At 40.8% G+C, this 17,766-nt stretch overlaps 1 protein-coding gene across 1 annotated transcript; it reads right to left on the bottom strand.

Annotated features, from left to right (window-relative positions):
• Nucleotides 1-350: 350 nt before the first annotated feature.
• Nucleotides 351-17,418, bottom strand: LOC139794756 (p53 apoptosis effector related to PMP-22-like). Its single transcript, XM_071740780.1, has 3 exons — nucleotides 17,073-17,418; nucleotides 2,577-2,720; nucleotides 351-2,318 (listed from the first exon to the last, which is right to left on the bottom strand). Exons 1-3 carry the CDS (start codon nucleotides 17,281-17,283, stop codon nucleotides 2,104-2,106), a joined length of 570 nt encoding a protein of 189 aa, XP_071596881.1. The 5' UTR covers nucleotides 17,284-17,418; the 3' UTR covers nucleotides 351-2,103.
• Nucleotides 17,419-17,766: the final 348 nt, after the last annotated feature.

Here is a 17,766-nt window from a genome sequence, read left to right as displayed (position 1 = left end):
GTTCCCTTTTGCTTCCTCAAGGGATTGCCACATCCATTGGAGCAAAAACATGGAGTGGGACCATACTGGCTTCCTTTCCCTTCATGCTAAAATGAGCTGCGACACACTATAGCACAGAACCTGGACATATAGTTACTTGACTACACACAGCCCATAAGGAAAGAGAGCAAGTCTAATACTCCCAATCACTTGTGAACAAGGCCTCAGGAGAGCCAGAACAGGACTGAAGAATAATACAAACTGTGGTGATGCTAGATTTGTAAATTATTCTCATCTGTGAAAATTCAGCCAGCATAGCCAGGTGCTTCAAGGTGATGCCTGAGAAGAGAAGACTCGTTTTTGAAACAATACATAGATACAGTCATTTATTAGGTATAATAAGCATAATGAAAAGGTTTATCTTATTTTTTTTCTGAGCAGATGATATTGCATGAAGATTTGCAAGTAATTTTATGCAAATTGCTTTCTCAACTCTATTGCATTTTAATTTCTGTCTAACTAGGAAACATTTTAATGTATTTGCAAGTTCTTGTCTAACTATTCCTTGTTGCATATCCTCTCCTCATTCTTCTCGTGCACCTCTCATCTTTATTGAACAAAGTTAAAAGTCACTCCATAAAAGTGAATGGAGTTAGTTGTTTTAAAAAACAAACCAAAACAAAATAGAACAAAATCCTATGGTTAAATCGTGTGCCTTTATTAATTTTAGCTACCCAGAGCTTTTACTACAAAAATTTTTCTCTTTCATTCTTTGCAGTAACGAACCTTTGGCAGCGCAATTTACATAAATACTTACAAAACTGAAGATGTTTTACAACTAATAATCCTCTGTAGCCACAGATTTCAATAAGACTTCTTTTCCCAAATAGCAGAAGCATCCATTTTTTCACTTAAGAAGCAGGACTTTATAAAGTTGGGATTAACAAGGCAGAAACCTGTCCAGCATATTGCATTGCTTACAGTGTACCCAGGCTTGAAGCACTGTGGAGAATAAGATACTGAAAGATGTTCTATGATCTTTATGTGGTTTTCTCTACGAGAGCCTAAGTATGAGATGGTCAGGGCTATTATGCATTGCATACTTACATATGGCAGTATACACTTTCCACTTTTAAAACACTCCCAAACAACAAAACAATATAAAAGGAGCCCTTTAATAAGTGTTTGATACCCATATTGACACTGCTCCAGGTCTACTCTTGACGTTTAAGGGCATCATATCTCTGCTTATATCCTTCCTGACTCTTTTATGATGGGAGAAAAACACTAGGTGAGTATAATAGAGCTCTTTTAAGCCATAGATTTTGATACAATGATTAAAAGGGCCAGATGCTCATGAAGAAAGCCACACCAGAAGTCTCCTCAAACCAGGTCTGTAAGTTGCAGGGGTGGCTTCAAATCCTGCTGTCTCTGCCTGTTCTGTGCTGGCCCAGCAACAGCATGCCAGGATCTTTAATGGTTTCTTGATGGTCCTTGCTTTACTCTTACAGATATTTATAACTAAATACTTACATTTCATATGGATGGGTAAAAGTCACAATGCTGGCTTTAGTAGGGGGCTTCCTCTTGTCCTTTTCTTACCCTGCCCCCATGGCTTAAGTGAATGAATGAAAAATGGAAGCAAAGCTATCAAGTGCTGGCTGACTAATTTGCTACTTTGTCTGACAGTGGATTTTGGGCTACTTGAAATATGTACAAAATCTTCAGGTTAAAAATGGTACATACAAAAAGGGCTTTTTGTGATCTCTTTTCCTTCAGGAAGATGATATATGTTGTTTTGTTTATTGGCAGGTTCAGCTTTTTTGAGTTTAACTAGAAAGAAGAATGTATTTAACAGGCAATGGGATGCACATATACCCCACTCACAAGAATGAATGAGGAAATACAAAGGGGTTTAATGTTTAGACTTTATCTAACCAACCCACATCAGATGTGAAGGTCCAAAACAGAGCAGATAACTTTATTGCAGAATGCCAGTACCATTTTTCTACATACATTTGAAAAGTTTCCAGCCTTGTCTACTAACATCCAATAACAATATCCTGGAAAATGTCGCTGGTCTGTCATATATCTCTGAAATATGAATGCATTTTTTCCTGGTGCTTATGGGGAAGAGTAAAAATATGTGGGCTTCACATTACCCAAGATCTGGTCTTCATAGTTAGGAAGGCAGCAGAAGAAGAATCCCAAGCATATTTCCATAATGGCGGTGGTCCAGCCAAATCCATAGGCCCAGCTGAACATGTTGATTCCTGTCATTTCTATTTCACTTGAGAACTTTACTGGATAAATCACCAGGCCCATGATGGAGAACACAGCTGAAGAAATAGGATAAAACAAAGCACGTTTAAGCTTACACTCATCATGTCTCCTGCCTCCATAGTGCCTGTAGCTAAACCCACCCACATTTAGGAAGATCTGAAGATGGATCCACTGCTATGACAAACTTTGGGTTATTTCCTGTTGAGAATTCAATTGCACACTGGCAAAGACCAGGGTACAGAATCAGCTGAGGGAAATTTCAGTTCTAGTATTATACATTCACAAACTAAACTTGACTTTATATTCTGCCTTACCAGCGACAAACAGCAAGCCTCCAATCCCTCGTATGAAGTTGAACCGGAGCGTGTCGATGGCAAATGCTATGATGGCCAGAGCAAAACAGATGACTAGAAGCAGAAAGCCAACCAAGTATGTGGCAGCAGCAGCTCTTCCCCAAGCTGAAATCAGAAGGGAGATGCATTAGAAAGGAACAAAAAAAATCCCTTGAAGTATTTTTCTCTGGTTTACAATAAAAGGATAATTTTAAACAAATGTGAAAAGAGAGTCAGCACCCATAAGGAAGTACGGGAGCTTTCTCTCCTCTCGTAGATGAAATTACATTTCCACAAGAAATCATTCACTAAGTGCAGAACACATAAAAATGCCAAATGTATAAAACGTTATGGGGCTTGTGTGCAAGTTTCTGCTTTATATTTAACAATTTAAAATTGAGATTAAAATTACTGTAGAGATGGAATGTAAAGAATTAGCACTCTTATTCCATAGCAAGATGTTGTTGCCTGAGCAGATACCGTAAATACAGCAGCATTTTGCATGGACAATGAAAATCAGACTATCCCTGAAACTTACTGAATTCTTCCTTTTAAAAAAGTGTTTAAACAAGTGCTACCACCCTGACATTTAAATTAAAGGTAAGGCAATAGTCCATAAATGCCAATATTCAGTGGTTTGTGCCTTTTCAGCCTTTGTTTAGCTCTGTATCCTAAGTGAAGCTAAAGATTCTGAACATGTTTTGCAGGGGAATTTGATCTTTGTTTTTGATCCTAAGTCAGAACCGTTTCATTTTGAAAAGCCTGTTCAGGTTAATAATGGTTCCATTTTCAAATTAGATTACTTTATGGTATAATATATCAGATCTAAGCACAGTGTGTTGGCGTAACAACTGAAAAAGGTATTAATTCAATACTTTAAGTTTTGTGGGACAACTACTGTTCAAAGAGACCAAAGTGTCTCCACTTCTGAATACAAAGACCCCACTTTGACACTTACTACATTGTGTATGTATATATGGAATACACAGTTTAAACCTGCTGAGCACCTCCAGACTTCACTCCCTGGCCTACACCATTTGTTTGCAAAGTGTCAGCTTCTAACCATGTGTGTAGCAGCAGTGCTCAAAAATTATCACAGCCCAAACAACCCTGACAATAATTACAAATCAAAATAAACACAGTGCAGTAAAAGTTCTCAGTGAAACTGAGTAAGTGAAGACTTCTGATCTGCCAGGTTTTTTGCTTGAGGCTTGCAAGTAACAAAATGCAAAGTGTTCCACTTCCTCCCTGACTCGTGTTGAGTAGGCATAAAAGCCACAGTCCTGTCCCTATTGCTGAGTGGCACTCCTCAACTTCTTTTCCATCAGCCCCACACCATATCTCTTACTAAACTAGAAAAATGAATCAGGATTTTCCAGCTCTATTTTTCTTCCCATCAGTACATCAAAAACAGCTTCTCTTTTTGTTTGCTTTTAACCATACCTTCCCCCACCACTGACCACTGATCATCTCATACTGCCTGCTGCACTACATTTTCAAGTTATATGCCATGTCCTTTTCCCTCCTTGTGCCAAAAGGTTTCTGTCTGCTTATAGGGCTTTCCAGTTGTATTATTTTTCCTGTAAACAAGCAGTGCCTGGGAAGGCTCAAAGGGAGAGCAAAGATGTGCCAACATCTCAGCTTCTGGCCCAGTATTTTAGCCCAATCTCTTCTCTTGGGGAAGAGACTTGGAGGCCTCTATATATCACACCTGGGGGTAGAGTATGCAATGTGGAGACACAGGTGGGAGGGCAGCACCCCAAGCAGAGTGTGGAAGGAAACTTCCAGGAAGAGAAATATCTTGAAAAAGCTGTTTACCCTGTTGAGGGTGCTCTTGATCCCATGCTCTCAGACACCCCTGTAAAACAGCAAAAAAAGGGGCAGCTGGCCATAAGAGAAACTGCCCAGCAGTAGTGACCTCCCTGCTTTTGGATACCAGTGTTCTAACTTCTGGCAGAAGATTAAAATGACGAGGACATCTGGAGATGATGATTTTCTGTTAGGTGCAAACCGGTTGTGGTTAGGTGCAAAACTCCTGGGCAAAGGGGTGTCCCCTCCCACAGCAGCATCAGAACACAGCTGCCCACCTGGGGACTGCTGGTGCACCACAAGATCTGGGAGGTCATCTCAGACACTGGCACTGTCACTGCTATGGGCAGCAAATGATCTGTCAGAGCTGAGCCTTGCTTACAGAGAGGAGTTATGGCATAGCACTGTCCCCTGAGGTGGGAACATCTCCTGGGCTGGGTACTCAGGGGAGCCCGAGTGGCCTGCTGGCCATGGCCATGTGTGGTGACCCCTTGCCCATGCCACCATCTCCCTCCTCCACCAGGATTTCCCAGGTGTTTTTCCTGAAGTAGAGTCAAAAATGCTGTGACTACATGAAAGCAGACTGGGTGCACACCCAGCCCGATGGGCATCAGCTCCATGGCAAGAAGAGACATGCTTGTTGCAGGATGCTTACAGCCTTAGGAGGCATTGCTTAATCCAACCTAACAGCCAATCCTCTGCTCTCACTTCCACAGAAGAGAAAAAAAAAACAAACAACTCAGCATTGTAAGGAAACCAATACATGGCTCCAAGTAAGGCAATAGGATTATATGGAAGAGTCCCTGTGGGGTTTTTCTGAGGTACAGTACCCTGACTTGAGCTGACCTTTGCAAAAAGTATGTTACCAGTAGTCTAAGCTCATGGTGTGCACACAATTTATCTGTCTGGGGTAAAAGGTAGCAAAAGCTATAAGTAGGAATAACTGTGACTGCTTATACCTGAGATACTTATTTTGACTTGTGCCAGTCAGTAGCAGTAGAGTAGCTTAGCATCTTTACCAATATAACTCAGAATAATACTCAGAATTCCTTTAAAATGACAGCATTAGAAGAACCAAAGTGGTCAGAAAACACTGGCAAGTGAGTGACTAATCTGGTCCCAGATATTCCCCTATCTGCTGTTACTGCTTTTTGGGGTGCTTAGTTGTTTGTTTGGGTTTTTTTACCTTAACATGAAGAAAGTGTAAATAATTTTTCTAACTGCAAAGCTTTTTTCCAAAAAATGTGAATCCAGACCTAAGAATGATCATGGGTACAACACTAATGCCAAGTAGACTTGACTCAAGAGAGCAGAGAGTTAAAAGCTGAAAGGATCTAGCCCCCCTCTCAGAAAATAAAAAATAGAAACAGAGGGAGCAGCAGGTTATAGGACATCAGGCTGAGTCTGTGAAAATATTCAGCTATTTCTGAGGCCCTCTCAAAATATTTGTGATGCTTTTGGTTGTTTAAGAGTTAAATCCTGTTCATCAGGGAAAAAAAAAAAAAAAAGAGTGTTTATGTGAGAATGCCATTGAATACCAGCATGATCCTGTAACAATTGCATGTCATTCTCCTTTTTTCAGCTCCTCCATCAGCTAAAAGTACACAAATGAACATTATGAAGGGAACTTTTGAGAAAATTCCTTCTAGCTGGCAATTTACTGAGAATTTAGTCTTAAAACAAGACCTTTCTACCCCGAAACAGGCAAAAGGAACCCACATTTTCACGCCTATCTCAAGCAGAGCAAGGACAGCGCTTCTAGTTAAAGTGATTTGTACAGAAATTTGTGGGAGTGCAGGCTACCATGGAATGCAGTAATGTGTGACTGCTGGAAAACGAAAATAAGTGCCTCCCTTCTAAAACTCCCTGCTGTGTGAGGAGACCTCTGAGCTAATTTAGAGACCAGAGCTTATCTTACCAGTGAGATAATTAGCTGAGACAGTGCACGATAATAAAGTAGCTCTATTATTATTCTGCTATTAAATTTAACAGAGTTTAGAGGTAGCATGACTGCCTCTTGTATTGTACCACCTAAACACATTCTGAATATCCTAGTACTAAGTGCAGCCATACGGAAACTGATGGACTTCATTAGAGATCCAGAATCAATAATGTCTTTGGTTTCCTGTCTTCCTACCGGAAAGCTGGGGAGGGACTTTTTACAAGGGTGTGTAGTTAAATGACAAAGGGTAACAGTTTCAATCTGAAAGAAATTTAGATCAGACATTAGGAAGAAATTCTTCAGTGTGAGAGTGGTGAGGCACTGACACAGGTTGCCCAGGAAAGTTGTGGATGCCCCTCCCTGGAAGTGTTCAAGGCCAGGTTGGACGGCGCTTTGAGCAACCTGGTGTGGTGCAAGGTGTTCCTACCCATGGAAGGAGGGTTAGAACTAGATAATCATTAAGGTCCCTTCCAACCCAAACCATTCTATGTTTCTGTGATTCCTGATTTTACTCCTTCATGCATTTCCCAGTTTGCAAAAATGTGAACGCTCCTTGTGTTTCACACATAAGGAAATAAACTTCCTTGCTCAGCAGTAAGTTGAGCCTAGATAGTCTTTCCCCTGCTATGTTTCATGCTCTCAGCAGTGCCTTCAAGAAAGAGCTGTCACGCCTTGAAAAGAGAGCTGTTGTGCCTTGAAAATAGCATGTGCAGTCTACTTCCCCATGACAAATACAAATTTCTGTGTTTCTGGTGTATAGAGTTCAAAACATGAGAAAACATTTACAGTGACATTCTCATGTCTTTCTTGATCTGGTACCCTCAAACCACATGAACTACCGAATCTCTTTGGGTGATATTTTATGAAAGCAGCCCAAGAGTTCAGAAGTATTCCTGGTCTAATCAATAAGAACATACTTCTCCAAATTTTACACAACTAGCACTGGAAAGAATATAAAAATGCTCATTGACAGTTTGCAGGCACCAACAATTATTTACAGGTTCTTGCTGACTGATCATTTTAACACATCAGCCACTGCAGTTAATTGTGCAGCAATTCTAGGAAGTATAATTTTAATTCAAAAGAAACAGGGAGGAGGGGGGAATAAAATGTAGCAGACTAATATTTTGCTCTGTTTTCCTTCATACCACCAAGGGAAAGAAACACAAATCTTGCAGTTTGAGCTCCAGTCTTGAAAAACAATTCTTACAGGAACTAAAATCTGCCCTGGTGATGATTCATCCCTGTATTGTACGTAATGAGAATGTTTCCAGGCTGAGTTTGCAGAGCTCAACCTGTTTTACACCTCTCTGATTAAAGGGAAAGAGCATTATTTTGGAAACAAAGCAGAACTCACATAGGTTTCCCAACCTGCAGCTCTTCATCAGGGTGTGGTGCACTCTGCAGAGCGTATGCTTTGAAAAGGAACTGTTTTAGCCAGGTTTTATGCATTTCATTTTGGTTTGTTTTCCTCGAGAAAGTTTCCATCTGGAAGTGAGCATGTCTGCAGCAGAACATGAGTTCTCCTTAGCTCAAATCTTAAGATGGCCCATCCAGCTCATTAGTCCACATCTCAATTTATGAGCTTATGAGCTGTTGGTATATATGCAAGCCACTGTCATGCAGGTCTCTGAATTCCCCGTGTTACCTGTGCAACACTGGACAGTGCAAAATCCCATCTTCTGGAGATCACAGCTCTGTAACATGTTAACTACAGGAAATTTCTGAGCTTTTTTTCTTTTTTTTTCTTTTTTTTTTTTTTTTTGAAAACAAGTGCAAGTGTTTGCACTGACACTGAAATACTATTGTGCATGTACACAGTCAAGACAAATCAGAAACTATGAAAAACAACCTCTTATGAATAAATTGTATATGCAGACTGAAAGCTAGTGACTGAAAATAATTTCAAAGGAAAGCTATGCAGATGAAGAAAATCATGTTACTCATGGATAATTTATGAACACTATAAAATGAGGGGAAAAATCAAAGGTGTGATTGGGTGTGTATTGTTCTCTGAGTTTCTACATTGCGTTTGGATCATTCTTAAAGCAAACGTGTTCTCTGAACATCTTTCCCTTGGGAAGTCAACACTTTGTTTTTCTTTGGTTGGCTTGTTTTTTGTTGTTTTGTGGGTTTTTTCTTTCGGAGGGGGGGTGGTTTGTGTGTGTGTGAGCTTGTATCATTTGGAGTGTAATAAGAAGTTTTTGATCCTTGTGTTTGGCATCCTGTTTGGTAACTCCATTCTTTTTTCCCCTACCATTACTTCTTTAGAAATCACTGGCAGATAGTATGGATTTCTCATTTCATAATAGAGTATATTCTCATAAAATTCAGCCTAATTTTACGTAAGCAGAAACCAGCTTTTAGCTTTCCATTAATTAAGACAATCATGGAAGAAGAAAATTACCTATTTAGGTAAACAACAAGAAAATGTCATTGCAAAAATGGTCCCACATAAGTGAGAAAGAATTAGGACTTCCATTTACCCCATAATAATTATTTAAGATGACAGCAGTAAGGGAAAGAACCTTATACACTGACCACCTATCAGAAAACGATGTATGTATTAGCAGAAAGCAGTTTTTTCTTTACCAACAATATGGCCTTGGCCATAGCTTAGTGCTAAGGTGATAGCTTAGTTTGGCTTGGTGAACTTTTAACTTTCTTTAAAGCAAAAGCCTATTAATTCACCACCACTGACTTTATTTACAAACATAAAGAGGCAAAACCTGCAATCAAGGATTTACTTCTGCAAATCTCTTACTGAGGTAAGCAATTCAACTTAGAACCTATTTAGACTTCATTTTGAGGGGAGGTGCAGTTACTTCTTGAGGGAGAGGTTCAGATTCAACTCATCATAAGCCCAGGCATGTGCAAGCTTGACTTAGAAGCTGCCTTCTGCAAATCTTGTATTAATAAAGGCTGCTCCTTGTTGCCTACTTAGCATTATGGAGGTAGACGTGGCAGAGGGCGTAGAGCCATCATCAAAGGGAGCACCAAGGGAGTAAGTTAGCTATTAAAATAATGTACATGTAGTGCATCAAAATTAAAGGTTTACTCATGAGAGAGTCAGGGAGTACCCCTATCTCACATTATCTTCAGAAGCAGTTGAGTACGTTGAGAACATCTTGAGATTAAAGCTCAGTTTTATATACTTCAATGCTATAACATTCTTTCTCCTATATTTTTCCCACTTATTTTAAACTAAAGCAGGATTACTTACACTTGCATGTGTATATGGGAGTTGGGAAGGTCATGTAAATAAAAGAGGTCAGGTATTGATTAATCAGTACAAATACTAAAGCTCAATTAATCAGAGCAGCAATATGGTTCCTTCTTCCTAATTACCCCTGAGTTACAGGTGGGTTAAAATACTTCATGAGAATTAAACAGAATCCACTTCCATTCTAACATAGGGTACAAAGTAGGGCTTTAAATCAAAACAGTAGAATTTTGGAACCTTTCCAAAAGTCTCTTTTTAAGTTTTATTTTCGCAGGGCCATTGGAGAATGAAGAACCTGAATTTACACTGTTTCCATATGTAGCGTGTATTGTTCTCACTCTTAATCTGCAATTTCCATGCTGTGAGCAAATCTTGTTCTGAAACCTTGCTAGAAGTCACCTTTTGCACTAGGGAGTTTTTTCCTTATAGACAGCAGCTGTGAATCTGGATCTAACCTTCTGTTTGAAGCAGGATTTTACCATTTGCAAAACGTGTTTGTAAACTACATCATAAGCTCCACTTACTGTTCTTGTGAATGAAGCAGCTTTTACAATGCAACTTCAAGGTCTTTATCACGTGCTGCTCCCTTACTGATGGAATTGTCAATGAACTGCACAGAGGCTTCCTACATTTGCAGCCTGATTTAGACACAGTGTACAGGCTCACTATATTATGTGACATTAGATATATTCGTTTGCAGATTAGTACTTCAGGAGGATTGTGTGTGATCTGAAGTGTTATTTAGTACCAGTAAAAGGAAGCCAGAAACCTCTGGGACATAGGCTGCCATCATCACTCCACAACCACTCGAGCTCCTGGGAATTTTTGACCGATTAGAAATCTTGTAATGCTGCCTGATGAAGAAGAAACACAGCATTACAAGACTCACTGAAGGTTGTTTAGAACAATATAAGCTGCCAGTGAGAAGTGATATGGAAGTGTAAAAAAAAAAAAATGTTTTGAGAGGTTGCTTGATTGCTTTCTTTTCCTGCTTAACTGCTTTCCTGCTTAATAATCTGACTTGTTTAATCGTATGGTAGAATTGAAAATCTGTCTTGCAGCCCTTATCATCATTCCAGCTTTGGACAGGTTATTATAGCCCTGGTGTATCAGATCAGGGGAGGTTTAGGTTGGACATCAGAAAAAATTTCTTTACCGAGAGGGTGATCAGACATTGGAATGGGCTGCCCCGGGAAGTGGTGGATTCTCCATCCCTGGAGATATTTAAAAAGAGGCTGGATGTGGCACTCAGTGCCATGGTCTGGTAACTGCAGCAGTAGTGGATCAAGGGTTGGACTTGATGATCTCTGAGGTCCCTTCCAACCCAGCCAATTCTATGATTCTATGATTACCTCAATAGAGAAGAGGAAGAGATGAGGTTAAGGGAAATGAGAATTCATCCGTAAATTTCCATACATTTTCAGCAGAGATGCCTGCTCTCTCTGTGTGAGTGAATGGTGTCCTCTTCAAGGATGTAAGGTCCTGGCAACACAAAATGTTGAGGATCTTCACAAAGTCCTCAGCGCCCGCAGATAATATTTCAAGATGAGGAGATGAGAACCCTCCACACAACTGCTATTTTTCCACCAAATTTATCTGTAATTATTAAAGTGAGGATGGCTAACACACAGCAGGATGCCATCTGCAATTGCTCTCTGTAGAGTTAATTTCTAGTGAGCATAATTATTATTAAGAAAGGAGGCTGAATAAATGGATTTGTGACTAAATGTGTAAAAGGACAAACCCTAAAATGACAAGGGAAAGCACGAGGAATTAAAATTGTCATGGCAATTAAATGTTTTGGGCTTGATTCCCTCCTCTTAAAACTCTTCAGTAACAACAGAATGTGTCCTACAAGCTGGGGAAAAATCAAATTTGTTATTTCTTTCTTGCATCAGAGTTCCTTAAATATACTGTTGTTGTGACATACATTCATTTAATTAAGCCTGTATTTTCTGTCATTCTAAGTTCTAGTAATGATTGAAAAGTCTACATTATTAAGTAGCTAATATTATAATCTTGTTTTTCACTGGTTAGTCCCAGGTCATGTAACACTTTTCAGAGACTGATGACTTAGGAAATGAAGTGCTTCTCTATACGCTGTCATTAAAACCACTGGCAATCACCATACATAAATATAACTGTCCCAGGCTACAATGCAACAGCAAAAAGCTTTCAATTTCAGTTCACTCTCTGTCAAAGGAGTCAAGATTTGCCCTGTAATCCAGGCAATGCACAGAGCATCATCTGGGCTCTATCCTGGGTTCTCCACACAGGCTCCCTTGGACTGGTCAGACACCTCCTCAGCCTTTTGATGAAGAAGAAACACAACATTACAAGACTCACTGAAGGTTGTTTAGAACAATGCAAGCTGTCAGTGAGAAGTGATATGGAAGTGTAAAAAAAAAAAAAAAAAAAAAAAAGCTGCAAGGACACTTTTCCAAATCTGTTTGAATGTTACCAAATTCTGAAAGCCTTTAGGTGCAGAACTTTGACTTCAGGGAAAGCCTGCAATAAAGGCTGGTCCCTGCTTCAAAAGCACAGCTACTTGTTTGCCTCATTTCTGTTCCTACATCAGATACCCTGGGATGCCAAAGAGCCACCAGGACAGGCTGCTTCTCCTTCCAGGCCCTGCTGAGAGGGGCTGTCTCCCAACCCATCCCTCTGGAAATATCCCTGCGTCACTCTGCTCGGGGCACTTTCTTCAGCTTGAGGCAAGTGAGGGCTTCCCCATTCCTAAGATTAGGTGCTGGCTATCAGATATGATGTAAATGTGGGGGAAAGCAAAACAGTTTTACATAGGCACTGTGGCAACATGGAAAATTTGTGTCTGGTCTGTCCTGTGCCGTGGATGTGACGTGTCACTAATTTGTTCAAGATTTCCAGAAGGAAAGCTGTGCAGCCAGTGGTAGGTGTAGTCCTACCTACCAAGAGAGGTCCTTTGCTGCTCCAGGACTGACCCTGACCACACCATGTACCTCACTGTTGTTACGTTTGCTGAGGAATTTTGTCAAGTGATTTCTATTTTGCCATTCCTCCAGAACAGTAAATGATGCTTCAACGTAGCAAAGATTTCCCAGACCAAAGAGCCTGATACAGGCAAAACTGGGGAAAAGTCAACTTATTCTTATGTGACTAAAGCAGAATATTTCTTTCCTCAAGAGGGTATAATTTTTTGCAGCATTCCCATCTTACATGTATCCTGTAGACATATACATCTGCTGCCACATTTGAAGTATTTTTTGTTTGCTATGATACTAGTAATCCTATTTTGCAGTATTGCATTAATATTCATGGACTAAAATAAAAATGGAATTAGCTAGAACACAGTTACCTATTAGTTGTTTGGAAGACAAGGTGAAGAAAAGTGCCCTTTTCAGATGGAAATATCCAACAATCCAACAATCTCCACAACTATGGGACCCTCCACACACCCTTAGAAAACGATGTAATGGAATACTATGATACAAAAATAACTGAAGATCTGGATTACACTTGTCATGTGGAAATGCCTTTTTGGGCATGGGATTTTCCTCCCCCAGGATCTCTGCACCATGCAAATCAGCCAACCTCTAGATTTAGAGCTTTAAGCTTGCAGATATTTTGATGGCATCGTTTGCATGTTGAAGAGCTGCAGAGCCAGGTGGAACATAACATCAGGCAAGTGTAGCCAGGAGATTTTCATCCTAGTGTGTATCACATTAAGACTAATAAAATAAAATCATCTATTTTCCCCAACCAAACCCACACATTTGAGCATCTTCAAAGCCTGAAGTAGAATAAACTACACAGGTGTCTTAGGTCTGTGAAACACACCTTGTTCAAGAGAGGATATATGGCCAAAAATCAAGAAAAACAAAGAAATGCTATGTTAGCTTCCCAACAGGATTTAATCTCTGTTTTTTATTTGCAAGCTGAGCCATGTCCAACCAGATCCATTCCATATTGTGGTCATTATCTGTTCAAAATGTTTTGGTCTCTATAAAGGTTCAAACATGTTATAAGATTGAGACATTTATTTGTTCCAAGTGCCAGAAAATTGCAGAACTACCAGTCTGCTTCTCTCAATTCCTCATACTGGATTCTCTTCACTTCTAGACAGTGTTCTAATGCATGAGATATATTTTCCTAGAAAGCTCTATTTATTTGAGCTGAATATGCTTGAAAGAAAAAGATTTCTGGTAAAGTCTAGATGAGTATCGTATGGCTAAAGCAGAAGATCTAATAATAAATAGGGAAAATAATAGGGTTTATAAAATAGAAAAGATAATAGGGTATACAAACTCTTCTTATTCTCACATTTTATAGAGTTCATTAACTGCATAAGGTGGGTAGATATGTCCACAGAAGATAACTTACTGGTCGAGTTATTCTCCTGTCTTTCCAAAATAAATTGTACAGGCATCTTGTCTTCCCTGTGAAGTTTTGGATTGTGTGAGCTTAAGCAACTACTCAGAGACCCCAAACTCCACTGGCGCAACCAGTGAATCATTCAGCCCTCCCTTCAAACTAACTGACCTCAGAGATGTTGTCTTTTTGTCTTCTGTCTGTGTATATCCATACATTAAGCCAAAGACCCTCTGCTTCAAAAGGAATTCAAGAGGAATTACAGATAGCGCAGGTGGATAATTTGATTTGAATTCACACATTATATTGAAGAACTTGCAAGAATGTTATAATTATGTCTAATTACAACAGGATGAAGACATCTGTAGTGGATTAAGATAGCTACACTGCACAAATCCGTTTGAGAATATTTGTTGGCAGCTGCTGGGGTACACATGCGTATCAGGTATGTCAATGAAACCATCCCTGCAGGAAGACCAAATTTCAGAACCTACCCAGCCTGTGGCAAATTAGAGAGGGAAGCTGAGAGTAAAGCCCAGAGGAAAGGAGACAGGAACTGTGGAACAGAGAGGGAAGAGAAAGAGTTCATCTCAGGAAAGATGTAAACTACTTCTGTCCTTTCTGTTTACATCACACCTTTTGTCTCTCTGCTCAGGAAAGTGTGCTAATTAGACTTTGTTTATTAAGCACTGTGTTTAGCTTGGCACAAGACAAAGCAAAACATCCCACAGAACATGATGCTGAGTGCTTGTTTACTATGACCTTTCTGGAGCAGTGTGAATAAATGTAATCCCAGAATTATTAAAACCCTGTGTTTCAGCACTGAGGGAGGTAGAATCAGGCTGAGCATAAGACCTGGATGTTCACAAACGAGATGCTGTCTCATGGCCTGGGCTTTTGGATGAAATCCAAGTCCAGCATCAGGCACCTGAATCCTGTGTGAGGAAAGGCAGCAGACCCAGAAGAAAAATTTCAACCCCATACTAACTGAGCAAGGACAGAATTATAGGAAAACTGGAGAACAAGACTGGATCTGGACAGATCCCACCTCTAGAGACAAGGTGTCTGAAGGGACAGGAAAGAATCAGGACAATGGCATGAGTTTCACCCTTTTATGGGTCAGGAGTAACCCACCCTTGCAACAGCTGGGATCTACATTGGAATGGCATCATCTTGAGAGACAGAAGTCTGGTAGTATAATCCACTGTCACTTGGTATATTCACGCATTTTTTACAGGCATGACTTTACACATCCTCCCATTGGCTAAATGACTCTGTTGTCCTGGGCATATCTTAATTTTCCACCTGGAATTTTATCCAGGACAACTTTGAGGATTTGCTTAGGTTTTGTGAGTATTTAGTAAGCTTGAATAGATCGAATAATAGATGCATGCCCATTGAGAGCACAGTGCAGCACATGAACGGAGTTTCTTCCAGCAGCTTTCAGCTGACTCTCCTGTGCACATGCTGGAGAATATTCCATATGTGAGTACTAAGTCCCACTTAGTGCTTCTAACATTAATGTGTGAGAAGTGCTGGACTTATTTCAGATGTGACACGTGGTAACCCCAGACATTGTAGGATAGTCCACATAGAGGATGGCCTCTCTGGTTTATCTGTAGATGCTGTCCAGTGGGATACTGAGCATATAGCTGCAGAATTTAAACATGTAAGAATGAGGCAGAATAAGGAAGGAAGTGAAACGCCAAATTACTGTGTAGAACATGGAAGCAAGGTGAAACTTCTCTTGTATTATCAAGAGAATTGAGGGGAAACTAAATATTTTCTGTTCAGTTAAAGTTGACATTCATGGTACAGGTGGGGCCAAACTTGGAGATCAGGAGGAGGGCTCACTTCCATGAAAACTCAGGGCTGGAAAGAACCCCTAAGCCCATTGCTAAGCATCATGGTCTTTCTCCTGCTCTTCAGCACCGTTTGCCAGAGGCATCAAACTGGCTCGATCAGTGCCCAGCCACACAGCTGGTACAGGAACTCTGATGGCAGGGCTGGGCATGATGCCCAATGGAGCTTGTGCTGTAGCTCTGCACTCGCAGAGGCCTCCTAACTCATTACAACTGGATTTTGTGCATAGAAGGTAGAGTTTGACCATAGATGGTAAAAGTGAAGGAACAATTCTGAAAATCTATAATTAGTGATCCCTGCGACTGCTTCTGCAAGTGTTTGTATGCTCACTTTTAACAAGAGCAGCTGAGGTTCTGAGCCTTGGAGAAAATGTTCTTCTTTTTATTTGAATTAGCACATGTAAGAATGATTGAACTTTCTTCCTGGATCAAGCTAGCAGCCCATCACTCACAACAACTTTTTACTGACTGTGGCCAATAGCAGATATATAGGGGAAAAGAAATTGAGAAAAAACAAAGTAACAAAAAAAAAAAAAAAAAAAAAACAAAGCAAAAAAAATGGGAACAGGGAACCTATAATCCATAAAGTGATCCTTCTCTTAGCCTGTTCTCCCAGACGCAGCGGTTTACATCTTTTCAGTCTGAAGGTTGCACCTGGGTCAACATGTTTAATACCATACTTAACCAAAACTCAGTGCAAACAAGTAATCCTTTCATCTTTTAAAGCTTTCTTTCACAATCACAAAGAGACTTTCACACGACCCACCTAGCAGAGCAGTTTCAGGGCAGCATTCTGCAGCTTGACACTCCCTGGGAATATCTTTCTACCATCTTACATTTTTACCTCCCCATTTCTTGCTGGCACTCAGGACTAGCTTATCACACTGATGCCAGGATTATCCACATAACTTGCTGTCTCAACTTTTGATCAACAGCAGCTGTTAAGTTTTGGGAAACAGTGATTACTGAGAAGGGCTTACTAGCTGCTTCTAAGAGAGGGAGAAAACCTTAAACGCTGTAATATTTTCTGCACTGGCACATTACTGTGAGCATTAGCATGCAATCCATCATCTAAAGCAACCAGGCTTCTTTCTGCACGGGGGGAGAGCATTTTTCTTCTTCATCCTGTTAGTCAAAAGCCTTGATGCGCATCTGTGACAGTCCTTATTGCCCATAACTCCATATATAAATGCCAGACATCAGGCAACACAGTTAGGTGAGCTGAGGGAAGATGAGCTCAGAAACATGACCCACTGCTTCCGAGACCACTCCGCAGCACCCTCGCAGCCACTTACCGTAACCCATCAGGGACTCGCAGCTCCAGTCCCCACCCTGCTCAGGCCTCCTGCAGCTTTCCCATAGCGATGCTTGGTGCACATAGGGCAAGGTCTGAGACTCCAGCCAGCCCCTGCCTGCCAGTGCAATGATACCAAATATGACTCCTATGCCCAGCAGCAGGGGTAGGATCCATCGGCACCGCGTGTAGTCGAGGCCGTACTTCACCATCTTCCAGGGCAAGAGAAGGCTGGTGGGATGCGGGCTGCCGTCTCTGCCTCTGACCCAAAGGGTGCTTCTGCAAAGCTTCTGGGAAGGGAGTGCTGGTACCTGCTGGCCTGTGTGCAGATGTTTGAGAAAAGCTTTTTAATCGGGAGGAACGCAGCAGGCAGGGAGGGAAGAAGGGAGGGAAGGAAGGAGGGAGGGAGCTCCACCTAAATTCAGATGAGTAAGAGCTGCCACTGGGCAATAACCAGTTGAACTGGGGAGAAGCTTTGAGGCTGGGTTTACCTGTGGGATCCTCTCTGCCCTGCTGACTAGGTAATGAATCAGTGCTGCTTACCCTCGGCATTTAACGCTTTCCTTCCTACCACTCCCCACGAGCAGGAGCATCTCACAGCTGTGTTGACACCTTTCTGTCTCCTAAGGGATTTGCTTTATGGCAAAGGAATACTGAAGACACGCCAGGAAACCATTTGCATTTAGAGAGTGGTT

The sequence above is a fragment of the Heliangelus exortis genome, chromosome 3 (genome assembly GCF_036169615.1).
Source record: "Heliangelus exortis chromosome 3, bHelExo1.hap1, whole genome shotgun sequence".
Classification (NCBI taxonomy): Eukaryota; Metazoa; Chordata; class Aves; order Apodiformes; family Trochilidae; genus Heliangelus; species Heliangelus exortis.
The sequence above is the reverse complement of the archived record's forward strand: the minus strand, read 5'-3'. Positions and strand labels throughout refer to the sequence as shown.

Bases quoted from the DNA above. Each gene is read 5' to 3' on its own strand.
- LOC139794756 (XM_071740780.1), bottom strand. From the start codon at position 17,283: ATGGTGAAGTACGGCCTCGACTACACGCGGTGCCGATGGATCCTACCC. The intron at 2,721-17,072 runs GTAAGTGGCTGC...TTCTGATTTCAG, and splicing joins CGAGTCCCTGATGGGTTACG to CTTGGGGAAGAGCTGCTGCT. The intron at 2,319-2,576 runs GTAAGGCAGAAT...CTATTTCTTCAG, and splicing joins AGGCTTGCTGTTTGTCGCTG to CTGTGTTCTCCATCATGGGC.